Source organism: Leptidea sinapis, chromosome 26, assembly GCF_905404315.1.
Source record: "Leptidea sinapis chromosome 26, ilLepSina1.1, whole genome shotgun sequence".
Classification (NCBI taxonomy): domain Eukaryota; kingdom Metazoa; phylum Arthropoda; class Insecta; order Lepidoptera; family Pieridae; genus Leptidea; species Leptidea sinapis.
This window is the reverse complement of record NC_066290.1, coordinates 943,827-957,814: the sequence shown is the minus strand read 5'-3', so window position 1 is coordinate 957,814 and position 13,988 is coordinate 943,827. Positions and strand designations below refer to the sequence as shown.

At 35.7% G+C, this 13,988-nt stretch overlaps 1 protein-coding gene across 5 annotated transcripts in view; it reads right to left on the bottom strand.

The window, feature by feature from the left end:
• The window catches only part of LOC126972282 (clathrin interactor 1), a 36,685-nt gene that overhangs the window by 5,109 nt on the left and 17,588 nt on the right, over positions 1-13,988 (bottom strand). For 3 of the 5 annotated variants that reach the window (XM_050818926.1, XM_050818924.1, XM_050818925.1), the window contains exons 9-10: positions 13,201-13,340; positions 12,825-12,935 (exon numbers count right to left, since the gene is read on the bottom strand). In XM_050818926.1, the coding sequence (XP_050674883.1) occupies positions 12,825-12,935; positions 13,201-13,340 (251 nt within the window). Of the gene's footprint in view, positions 1-2,963; positions 10,421-12,824; positions 12,936-13,200; positions 13,341-13,988 lie in introns of those variants that run through there. The other 2 variants (XM_050818922.1, XM_050818923.1) reach the window with 1 other exon arrangement.

Genomic DNA, 13,988 nt, shown 5'->3' with positions numbered 1-13,988 from the left:
TGGGAAAAGTCACAAGATGCATCGGGCATTTTTTGTGATTTGTCCAAAGCATTTGACTGCGTCCACCATGAAACTTTACTCCTAAAACTAAAGCATAATGAAGTGAAAAATACAGCCCTAAATCTGTTAAAATCATATTTAAGCGAAAAAGTTCAGACAGTCGATGTAAATGGCAAACGGTCTTCGGGTAAACCTGTGGAGGTATGTTTGTTCCACATGGTTCTATTCTCGGTCCTTTCTTGTTTCTAATATATATTTACGAGCTATCGGTAGAACATAGCCATAAGATTGTATTGTTTGCTAATGATACTTCACTTATTTTTAAAGTAAAGCGACGTGCAGATATTGATGACAAGGTAAACAGTGCACTCTCAAAGATAGTGCGTTGGTTTAAGACGAATAATCTGCACTTAAACAGTAAAAAAACAAAGTGTTTACGGTTCATTAAACCAAACACAGCGGAGGTACAAACCAACGTATTTATAAATGACCAGAGATTGGAACTTGTGGACACTACGGTCTTCTTGGGTATCACGTTAGATAAAACGCTTCAGTGGGGTCCACATATTGCCCATCTAGCAGATAGACTCAGCTCTGCGGCATATGCCGTTAGAAAGATTAGAGAGTACACGAATGTTGCGACCGCTAGATTAGTGTACCTCAATTATTTTCACAGCATCATGACGTACGGTATTTTACTGTGGGGTCATGCTGCTGACATTGTCCTAGCCACTGTTCAGGCATGCCTTTTCATGTTTTCGGAATTTAGCGACCTCCGACCCCAAAACAACATATTTTAAACAAGCGTTCATAATTCCCATTAAGTTTTTTTGTCTCTTCACTAAAAACTTCAGTGTTAGCAATGTTTTACTTTAATATTATTCGTAGTAAGAGTTAGTCCATAGCTACTCAAACCGTAACTAATCATTGCCTCGGCCAAGGAGTAATACAGGCTGTACAAAATATTTTACTCACTTATAATTTTAAGTGATAAATTTTACCAAGTACTAGTGACTAAGTCCTATTATTTTTATTTTAAAATATTTATACACACTATAACGGCATACATTTTGGTTTTTCCATATTAATTATAATTCCACTGCAATGTGCCCATTTAGTATTAAAATCTTCTTGCATTATATTTTAAATAATATTTGGTCTCTTCTATACAAAAATATGTCATCGGCATACATATAAGCTTTACAATTATTGATCACTTTGCTGGTACTGTTCAAATGTATAATAATATTCATATGATATATTATCATATCAGACCGAATATAGAGCCAGTTGGAACACCATATAATACTGTACCTGAGTCATTTTCTGCCCCAAGGACGTTTACTTTAAGCAGCCTGTTTTTGTAAGTTTTGGAACCAGATTTTAATAGGCCCTATTATACCACCACAGTTATCCATAGACTAATACGGCGTCGTGTTCAAACGTGTCAAGTCTTTAAAATCTATAAAAATGGCTACTACCAATCGTTTTTCTTTTAAATAAGTATTCATATAATTGGTAAATGAAGTAAGTACTGTTGCACTTCTATTTGGTCTGAATCCATGTTGTATGTTCGATACGTTATTATTATTTTCCAAAAATGCTACTAATTGGCCGACAATGACACTCTGTAATTTTAATTATTGTGTTTAGGATTGCAATGGGTCTGTGATTTGTAAAGTCTGTTTGAGGTCCGTATTTGTGGATTGGTCTAATCAGTGACAGTTTTAAATCTTAACTAAAAGTTGCTGTGTGTTATGTGTTAAAAATTATTATAAAGTAATTAAAATATATTAGAGAAATAAGGAAGTGCCAATTGTGGTGTACAGTTTTCATTTGTAGACAAATTAAAAATGGTTTCTTTCAGTAGACGAATACCAAATATTTACGAGTATAATATTCATGAATTTTTGAGATATATATAATATTATATTACCTAGTAATTATTAGGTATACGTAGAAAAAGTAAATAATAATATTTAAAATAACAAGTGGGAGACCGACCAAGCTTCAAATAAATATAACAGTCATTACAGTGAACAATAATTATTTAAATATTCAATATTATATATGCATGAAAAATCAAGACAGTGACAGTAAAAGAGGAAAGCAGTTTCACGAATTGTGAAGTTATAAAAAAAGCGGTCTCTAAACATCAATTTTTCAGATTGAGTGATAACAAAAATATCAAAATAAAATGATTTTGTAGAAAATATCATCATCATCAGCCGGAAGACGTCCAATGCTGGATAAAGGCCTCCCCCAAAGATTTCCAGATCGTCGGTCCATCTTGTGGGGGCCTACCAACACTACGTTTAATAACAAAATATAGTATTAATAAATTTAAAATATTAGTAAGTAGCATTTAGTTAAGGTTGCCTGCGTCCTTTAAGCATTTTAGATTTTTAAAAAAATGAGTATTCCCAAAAAACAAAATTTAGAATGCCCTTTTATAAATCTTGAATGTAGATAATTACTTTCAATCTTGTTATATATAAAATTCGCGTGTCATGGTGTTAAACATTGAACTCCTCCGAAACGGCTTGACCGATTCTCATGAAATTTTGAGTGCATATTGGGTAGGTCTGAGAATCGGACAACATCTATTATTCATCCCCCTAAATGTTAAGGTTGGTCCACACGAATTTTTTTTTTAATTTTTTTGACTTTCTTTTTAAAATTTAAATTTGTTTGATTATGCCTGACTCATAATTAAACAATAGATACAACTTCAAATTTTCACCCATCTACGATCAACAATTACTTTTGTATCGCGATTTTAATATCGGCAATACGTTTGCTGGGTCAGTCAGCTAATATGACTATAATATAATAAACTCGGTGAGTTAACAGAACTATCAAAGGGATGGCAATTGCAAGTTATATCCAACTATCTCATCGCCATGAAAGAAGTAACAGACAGCGAATAAATACAAGGGGGACCCATTGAAATAAAACATTAATACGAATCAATGACTCAATTATATTTAATGATCGTTGGCTGACAACAACATATCTATAACATTACATACGACATCTATATGTACGCTATGAATGCGAATATTGTGTTATTCATATTTGTAACACACGAACTTATAATTAGAGATCTACAAAAACAACATTAGCTGATCCAAGTCAACTACGCTATAATCTATAACCAAATAAAAATATAGAAACTATCGCAATATACTGTTAGCGTAATTACTGTTATTTAAATTTTAATACAGTAAAAGCTCCTTATTCGCGCTTTCACTATTCACGGATTAAAAAATTGTGACCCAATTCCTATATTCGCGGCTAAAGATTCCTTTATTCGCGGATGTAATCGGTACATAATACATGCATATCAATAAAAAGAATTCCTACATAGTTGCATAATTGCGAATGGAATAGGACGAGATGGGAAATGGGCTTCATAAGATACATAATAGCTTTAAGGGTAAATGTATACACTTCTACAATAAAGTCCCAGCCACTGTTCAGACATTATCTATAAATAAATTTAAATGTTTTATAAAAAAATGGCTCTGTCGTAAATCCTATTACTCCACTGCTGAATATCTAAATGATCGGACAGCCTGGGATAGAAATATAGCGATATAGCGATAGAAATGACTGTACAATATTGTATATTTTTATTGAAAAGAGCGCATAAAAAAAGAATGCGGGGAGAGTTTCTTGCGCCGCTTCTTCTCTCTCAGAGCGCCATTTGTTTCCGAAGCGGTAGTAGTATCTAGTAGTATAAGAAATGACATCAAAAAGAATTCTAAAGGAATCAATTTTGAGAAAGTAAATGCCTTTTATGCCTTTTAATGTTAAATTCACAGACCATTGAAGAAGAGGTTTTAACAAGCACTGGAAATGTGTCATATAATTTAAAAAATTTTAGTGAAGGTTTAAAAATGGCAAATGAGCTTTGTGATTTCTTTATGAAAATTGATCCGTCTATGGAACGAAGTGTTATTTTTAAGAGGCAAATTGCTAATGCCACTGCTGAGTATCAGTTTGATCTAAAGGAGCTTTTAAAAACTGTTATGCAAGAAAAGATTACAAAATTCTTTAATACTTAGGCAACCTAAGCCTGATAATGATTGATAAGTATAGTCAAAAACTTCAATTAGTTTTTTTTTTAAGTTTGTGTTTTATTTTGTCACCTAGGAACTTATCCCTTATAATCCCATATAAACCATTCCGTATTCACGGTTTCTGTGTTCGCGGCATATTTACGGAACATATACCCCGCGAATAAAGAGCTTTTACTGTACTAATTATAACTAGACTAGCATGGCTCATTTATCCCATCGCATGCTTGTCTGCACAGTCAGGAAGTATTATTACATTATTAATAAAGTTATTTTTAGGTTTAATGACATATTTAAGAAATGACAAGTGGTACGCGCGTTTTTAATAACACTACAATCTAGTAAGTAATTAGTTATCGACGACGTAGCTCTGGCTTCATCGTCCTGTAGATACACAATAATAAAGTCGACCCGCGGCCGCGGGACCAAATGTGTGATGAACGCGCGTTATTACTAATCGGCGGGCTATATAATATATATTTCGTATCGAATTACTAGACTCGTCAGTATTTCAATTTATCAAATGCCTCGACTAGTATTGTACACTTTCTTCTGTATCTCATAAGCTACAGTCAGTCGTGTCCAAAATGGCTGCCATAACCATAAGTTGTATTTTTTACCAAAGTATTTACAAAATACATCGCGTAATATGTCATTTATGATGAGTTACGCCACGTGCGCGACGCGCTCACAGATATCACTGCGATTACCTAAATAATTTATAAAATTACTTAATAATTTTTCGAAAAAAAATTCTTGACATCAAAGTCAATTAATTCACTAACACATTTTAATGTTCCTCATAGTAGTGATCAGTCGGGGGAAAGTCCGATTAAGAACCTCGACCGCCTACAAACTGGTCCTCTGAATAAATCACTATCATGACCTACTACTTAACAATAGTGACATATTCAAGCTGATCAGTTTGTAATTAAGTTGTTTAAATACAACATCAGCAATTTAACATTCAAAATACATACATCACCGATAATTTTCGATTGATTTCACTATAACATTACAGATGCTAACGGACAATCGTCAAAAAAATTCGAAACCATAAACAAATTGATTCCCGCAAACCATTAAACAAACTTCCCGTAAATATGTCCCATTGGAACTAAATAATTACCTGTGATATAAATTGTGGCAAAAAGTTAATGTTAAACTAGACTATTTCTCTTAATAGTCTGATATATGAATAATAATATTTTTTATAAAACATACTGTAATATATTTTAAAAACTATTGGGTATATTTTTACGAAAATTTCACAATCTAAATGAAAGTGATTTTTCTGGCCAGTGTCACGAGTAGACGCTAAGTCTCCACCGCAACAAGTTTAGTAAACCCAATGATTAATATAATACAATGTATTTAAATCATCGTAATATTATATATAATATAGTCGTAAGATTAATTTGCATATTGGAATAAAAAATGTGGATTGTTGATCGTTGTGCGATCGCGGGGAGCGATGCAATTTACATCCACCATTCCACATTCGCTTAAGGTCAACTTAAATATTGCAGCAATATGTTGCCCTAAAGAGGGCTTGCTTAAAAATAGCTATATAAATAAGCATGGAATATAAGAAAATAGTTTAAATTATTTAATTAAAATTAAAAATATACACATTTTAAAGTTAATATTTAGAGAACTATATATTATCCGCCATTGTACGTGTATAGGTAATATAAATTGTGACACTGCAATATTAATGATCACATACGTCTTAATCTAATTTTATGACATCGATACACACTGATGTTTTAGCATCTTTTAGCCATCTTAATTAGCGAGCTCCAAAATTCGTCACCACAATCAGAGATCATTGGCCGACTAGAAAAAACAAGTCCATACTCCATACAAGAATTCCTACTATATCTGTTAATGTATAAGAGTGTTGAGAAACAAAAAGGGATTCTGTACACGTGCAATATCTCGTTTGAAGAGTTTTTTTTTTTAATTGATATATATTAGAACAAGATATTTAGAATATCTTATATGAAATGCATGCATTCGAGAAACCCGAATAGACAAAAGAAAAGTTTACGGTCCACATAAATGCGTCATTATGAAAAATTAACAGAAATAAAGAAAATTAAAATTTGAGACTTGGTGACGTTCCAGGGCATTAAGAGCTATGAATCACTAATAAAATAAAGAGTATGAGAATTTAATTCTTTAGGGCAATGTACATAGCGACCAATTAATAAAAGTAATTAAGTCCTCATATCGCGGACTAGTGGAGCTCCAAGTATAAAGCTATTATAAACACTACTAGCTATTATAACATTAATAGATTAACCCCCTTATTCATAACAGTCTGCTAACTTAAAGCATTGCTAATTCTCACTCTGTCTTCTTCTATTGACCTAAGTCAGAATGAGAAAAAACACTCCTTAGCGGCTATTTAAGTTAGCGGACCATTATGAATAAGGAGGTATCTTTATAATTACGAATATTGAGGATAATCATACCAAATGTTTAGTACTATGCAGATATTAGTATAGTATATGAGTATTTACTTGTGAGGTAAACCATAACAGTTCTCTGAACAGCTTAGCACTTCTCAATTGTAATTTGAGAGTGAGCATTCTTTATACGTGCGAGACAGGAACTTATATTGATAACATAGTTCGATTTCTAAATAACTGAGTATACCTCTAACGTAAGCCTTTGTAAATATACAATTATTATTACTAAAAGTTAATAATGTTTTCAATGACGTGCTATACATATAGACAATGCACCCCATACAAAATCAAAGCCGAAATATGGTACATACCACAAATGACACCATAATAACCTTCAACTGCTACGTCTATATATTTCTGATTGTGTCGTTTCATCTGTCCCATTCTGATAAGCGGGTCTTGTCTGGGGACTTGTCAATAATATTGTACCATATTTAATGAAAAAATATTCGTTTCATCAAATTACTTCCGCTTTTTGCATATCAATCTTATATAATAAAATAAGCTTACCGATGATAAGTCACACCATCTTTTTTTTGATTTGTTAATGTATTATTTAAGCACTTTTTATAGCACACTTAGGCTTGTTGATTGACACACAGTTGACACACGACTAAGGAGAAAAGTGTGCTTACATTGTCTTTAAGCACACTTTTGCCGTTCCGTTATCAGACTGCGAATGATATGTCCATATAGAACGTCATTGAATGTTTTGTCAGATTTTCCCTACAAATGTGTAGTACACAAGTACAACATTGGTTATATATTTGTAAAGAAACCGAATCTCTGAGCAGGAAACTCATACAATCTGATAGTCGCCACCAAAATGTTAAGCACGCTACACTAGCAGCTGAACAAGACATGCGTTCGGTCTAAATTCTGTCAAAGTAAAACAAACTTGTGAACTAATTGACCGATCACAGCATTCGACGAGTTGTTTTAAACAATGAGAATTTGTTCTTCCTTTATACATGTATGTCCGTAATATTACTTAATAATTGCCAACTTGTATAATATGGACATTGAGGTATGTACATACATTTTGTATACTTGATCATAGTTCTGGTTTTTCACACAAGATGCTTCGAGTCCCAGCTGTGACCATCGTTTCAGTTTCCCTGGTTATCGGCCTCTAGCTCGTCAGTACATTATCAATCATTTGTAGCACTTGTGCCGCGAACACGGCCACCTCGGACTTGGCCTCGCCCAGTGCCGTCGTCAACTCGACATTGTTCAAAAAGTCTATCAACCACGCGCATATCTCTGACATGTGCGTCGCGAACTCGTCCTTCATGACGGAACCGGGCAGCGCCATAACCATTGCAGCGATGATCCCGATCACGCAGCTCTTGACCATGGGGTCGGGCGAGAACCGCAGGTACATGATCATGGGAACCACTTCCTTGCAGTAGACGGCACACTTGGGGCAGTTCTTGCTGGCCAGTATGATATTGGCGAGCACGGACAGGTACTTCATCAGCAGAATGTTGTCGACGTCTTGTTTGATGTTGTGGTGACTCAGCGTCAGCTGCCGGTGCCCGAAGCCACCGATGAGCGGATAGAAGAAGTAATCTGCGACGGCCGTGAACTCGTTGCGTTTCGCTTTCGCAAAAGGGTGCGGACGTTTGGAGTGGAAATATCGAGTCTTGTTAATAAGCCGCCGTCTTATGACTTCCTCCGCGGCGAGTTCCTCGTCCGGCTTAGTGACCACGTCCGGCTTCGGACTGACTTCGGCACGCGGTCGCACATCGGCTATCCTGTTCGCCGCCTCGGACAGAACGTCGAGCATGAATATCTTCGTCGCTATGGAGTACCTTCCGACGTCAGTGTGAAGCTCTTTACACAGATGCTCCGCACACGGTTTAGGTTGAGCGCAAACTATCGCGACAGACGTGTTGAATCTCAGATCATCGAAATTGGCAACGTGAAATTTCTGATCCAAATGCACGAACAGATCTAACAGATCGATTGCTAGCAATTTGCTTTCATTCTTTAGCTTATCGTTAACCAGCTGCTCCGCGCTCTGCATACACGCCTCAAAGTATTCAACGTCGTTAGCTTCTCTGAGCATATCCAGCAAGTCCCTCAAGAAGCGCGGCCTCTTCTTAGCGGCCGCCGACACATCGTTGCTCATGTCGTACGGTAGTAGATCGTCATCCGAGTCCAGCTCTTCGTCCTTCCCGCCCTTGTTCAGCTCGTCCAGCTTCACAGATATAATTGTCTTTACGATCTCTTTGGTCTGCGCCGCGCTCTTGACTGCGCACGTCACTATAGTGTTCTCCATCGGCCTCTCAATGTCGTGCACTTTATACGCGATAAGATCAAGACTCTTATTGAGGTTCATCACTTTAGGTTTCGGCTTCGAATCTTTGGATCTATTCTCATCTATTAGACATTTCTTTGTCGTATCTTTTAGAATATGGTGTATTTCTAAACAGCGTTTCCCCAAGCCGGCGTAATCGAATTTTAAATGATGCACCATGTTCCGTTCCGTTTCGTCGACTTCTGCCAACATGTGAAATGTGAGTTCAACTGTAGCCATTCCTATACACCTGAACTGCTGCGTGAGGATCGACAGATGAGTGGACATGCCCTGAAACAAAACTTGCTTCAGTTGGTTCAAGTCCCACGTCGTATTTTTATTCAAGACGATCCGATACTTGATAGCGAGGAGAAGTAGACTCGAGGTGTACATGTGTTGGCTGATATCTCCTGCAATTCTGCAGTTCACATCCGCCCATACTCTGCCCAGCCTCAGAATCAAATCTGAGAGTATATTCACACTGTCTTTACTCGTGGCGATGTAATATATCAAGTTTTCCTGAAGTGTTGTGTCCCTGAACCCGTTCACGTGAACATTGAAAGGTATCTTGTACATCAGTATTTCGTTCCAATCCTTATTGCTATCAATATTGTTGCCGAGCAGATGTTTAACAGTTTGTTCATCACTTTTGTAATCGATTGGTGAATTTTTAAATATTAAAATAGAAAATCGATCAATCGCCTGACGATTCAGATGATATGTTAACGTTTGAATAAGCTTTCTTCTGACAAATTTTGTGGGAGACTCGCAATGAGCAAACCCAATCACGACATCTATGAAATACTGGAATGCCTCGGTTTTGTTGTAGATGATGACATACTTTGACACGAGGTGAGCAATGTAAGTCAGGTCAAACTTCACACCAATTTCAAAGCTGCTTTCGCTGAGTAAGTCGAGCGCGCGAACTATTTGAAACGTGAGGATGTAAGAGAAGTTCTCGTGGGAGAACTCCTTCGGCGTGTTAGTCTCTAACCTGTTCGCGACTCGCTCTGGCAGAGTGACCAGCATCTGAACATAGCCCTCCCAGTCTGCTTCTAGTTTACATTTCTCTTCACCTTCCAAATTGGAGGAGCTACAATCAATAATAGCGGTCAATGGAGAATCCGACTTACAGTACTGCAAAATAATGTGAGCGAGGGCTTCTAGCACAGTACAGTTCTGTTCCACACCAAGAAAACCACAAAGAGTAGACAGACTTTCGAGGCTCATATCGAACTTCTCTTCAACACAAAACAAATGTACAATTTCTAATTTGAGGATTGGCCACTTAGGCAGAAGATTCTTAATAATAACACAAAAAATGCTCGAAAATGCGTCCATATTATCCCTGTCAAACATATAATCCTGTATGTGGAACAGTTTCTGCGGGTTGATAGGTCCGGGCAAGTAATGGATCACTTTATTGAAGCAACTTTGAATGAGGTCGTGTTCTTGGTCGGTGGAGATGTTGGGCACGTTGAGCAGAGTGTCAAGAGCAATACGTATGTGTTCATCAAGGTGGCGTCGGGTGGCTGGGGATGTTTCTAGCACCTTCCCGCCTGCAAATAGAAAATTTCTCACTGTGCCCAAAAGTAAATAGATCAAAACACTGAATTCACACTTATTTCTAACTTATCTATTATCAACAAAATATTTTAATAAAAGCGAAAAATGCGATTATTAAAATTAGAGTTATTCAAAGTAAAAACTTGTTATTACCATGATCATAAAGTTTCAAGGCGTCTTTATTATAAAAATTTTGTCTGTGTAACATTTTCCCTGCATTTTTCGCTTCACATGACATGATATTACATACATTTAAAAAATACTAATAAATAAAATAAAAACTTAAAACGAATTTAGAAATATACAAAAATAATAGTAAAAAAATAATCTATATACAATAAAGTGTATAATATTATAGTTTTATAATACATATTATAATATATAAATAGGTTCAGTAACAGTACTCCTTAATATGTCATGAAACATAGGGATAAATAAATAATTTTAGAAATTTTCACTTTTACTATTATTATTTATTTACAAAATACTTATGTTTATAGTTCAAGTTGTAGGTGTACTCAAGATGCTTGTACCAAAACGACATTATTATTATGTACTTCAAGACGTTAGAGACAACATTTTTGAAAGAAAAGACGCTCCATAGTGTATGGCACATTAGTTAAGTAATATCCGAAGGACAAGAAGGCATTAAATCTCCCAACTCCAAAACTAAAGGAGATGAAACAGCAATTGACACGTGAGACAGCTAACAGCGAGTAACAGCTGCTTCAAATATAGAAACAAACCTGATATCCCTAAACCTCCTATTAGAGGTCTCTGAAAACCTCTGGCCACGGACTTCAAAAGAAAGAGCAAACACATATATGCGACAAATTTCTCAAAATTTTGAACAGATGATTTTGTGAACGGATTCCGAGATTAAACAAAAACTTTCAATCAGATTTGCCAAAAAAATCCACCTTTCCCAGAGAAGTGTGGAGGACAATTGACCTCTAAAAAACCAAAAAGGCGCCTGGTTATAATCTTATTGATAATAAGGAGCAAGGAGGAGAACTCAAGGAGCTTAGTCCTTAGCCCAGGACGTAAGCCACGTTGGCACTTCGCCGATATTTTTCAGGCTGTCTGGTGCCTGTTTTAATAATAAAATAAGGCGCGTTATGACTTGTAATTTCTCATAATACCTTGTTAGAATTAATTATATTATTAATTAGGTATATTATTAAACTAGATTAAGTAGCTTGTTTTAATGCCACACACCAAGTTGTACTTGATAGACTGTTGATTTAATTTTTTTGGAAACAGGAACGGCCAATATAGCCTAGCTCTACCGCGCCCTGGTTTCGGGGTGGGGCGGGGGACTCTGGAACATTATCCATACTTTAATAATAAATATTCGGGAAAGTCTGATTCTAGTTCCGATATCAACATGGAAGAAGCAGCTGTAGTTTATATATATTTTTTTTCAATACAATTGTTAAACAGGAGGTACTTTCATAGGCTAAAATTACGTTTCGAAAAACAAACCTTCCGCATCATTTTTTTAAGCGGTCGTGACTTTCATTTACGAGCTCGATCATTACTTTTATAGTTTAATTTATAGTTTATGAGTCAAATTAAAAAGTTTTGTTGCTGTATAGTAGCTTCATTAAATAAAATCGGATAGATTTTGTACGGCGAGAAATGAATGAGTTTGTACGTGTTAGCACCGAGTTCTCTAAATTATTTTAAACGGTTCATTATATTATATTTAATTACCAGTTTTAATTTTAAGTAATTATTTTCACATCAATATTTGTCAAAAATAGAATAGGCTGTATACGTGAACGAATCAGTTGTCTAGTTTTGTTGTAAAGAGTCCAGTTGTAAAATCGCGCCATTTGCGGAGAGTATGTTGAATTAAATATATTTATTTCTATAACAACTGTATTGAAAAACGTCCTGTAATAGGCGGGTCTGTAGGTTGTTACAAGCGGGATGCCACTACCTTTTTATGTTTTTTATGTCACGAGTGTATCATAATGTACTATTTTAGTATGATATTTATTAAATTATAAGCATAATAATAAAATATAGTTGCGCAAACTTTCTCGTTATCTCCTCCAACTCCTGCTCCTTTCAGACGCAGAAGCGGTTTTACTTAAACATGTGCGGGGATATCATCCCCACTATCTGTATGTATGGCAGTCTTCTACACTGCGGTTTTCAAGGAACTTTCCTCCACGTACAAACAATCTGTGGAAAGAGCTTCCTTGTTTCTTGTCCATTTCCAGGACGATACGACATGGGTAGCTTCAAAAAAAGCGAGTACCTACGACGGCAACGCTCCTGTGATTCCCCTGGTGTTACAAGGTGTCCCGTAGGATCGTTTCTCCTCCTCTTCCTCTTAAAAAACTTAAGCTATAGTTAATAATAGATATTCAGGCAAACTGTAATTACCTGTCATGGGTGTGAGGTGCGTGGTTGCAAGCTGCTCTGCCAGCACGTTGACAGCGGGCGGCGGAGGTGACAGTTCACTCAACAGGTCCACGTTAGACGCAGGACTTGGCTCTGGAACATTGGAAATTAACACGTCAGGCGTTTGTTATGAAGTCGCCAGCGTCCATATAACACATCACGTATTTATTACAAAGTAACAAGCATGGAGATACAAATATCTTAAGCTTGTTTAAATTTCACAAACTGCATCGATTTTATAAAAATGAAACCATCGTGTCTAACGTGCTTACACTTCTTTTGCATAATAATCACGACCAAAGGTCTAAAACTTCAATTGTTAACTATTTGAAGTGATTCATATATATACAATACTCACCCTTGTTAGCCGCATCAGTATCGACGAAGGCGCTCGTGAAATCAGCGAACGCGTCGGAGGCGGGGCCGGCGGGAGTTTCGTCGACGAAGGCGGCTGCGAAGTCACCAAACTCACTCTCTTTACTCTTTACTTCTTCCGCTCTGCAATGTAACATGGTTTGGTCAAGTACAAGGGTGGGAGGAATGGAGTGCCCCAAACCCTTTTTGAATTAATTTAATTGTTATTGATAGTGGTTGATCCGTATTGGCAATATTAACTATTATAATTATTGCGTAGGTCACAGCGGAGTGATAAATAAAACAGATATTTAATTATGCATAAGTTTATACTTTTGTTTTATGTAAGTAGATAAATGTTTTATGTAGATAACTGCAGGATAAACTTTTATTCCTTAAAGGATTATTTACAGGATTTTAGTAAAATATTCTGTACCTGTGACACTTAACTCTTGAAGCAGGAACATTACCTACTTGACCAAGATGCTTGTTGAATGGAAGAGAGTATACATTCTCCCTGAGTGTGCTGTGCCTTGTGTGATGCTTAGAAGGTGATGAAATGATAAATATAAAAATAATTGCGTATTCTTATATACAATCTAAATCTAGTAAAGATAATTTAATAGACAACTATTTTGGCTTAAATTTCTTTCATTAATAGATTAATATTCACAATTTTGTTTACTTTTACAAAAAATATTCTGTAAATAATTTAACACCTGCTCGTTTAAATATCCATTTTGAAAAAAAAATAAAAAAATTATAATTTTACATTTTGTTAATGTAAGAGTC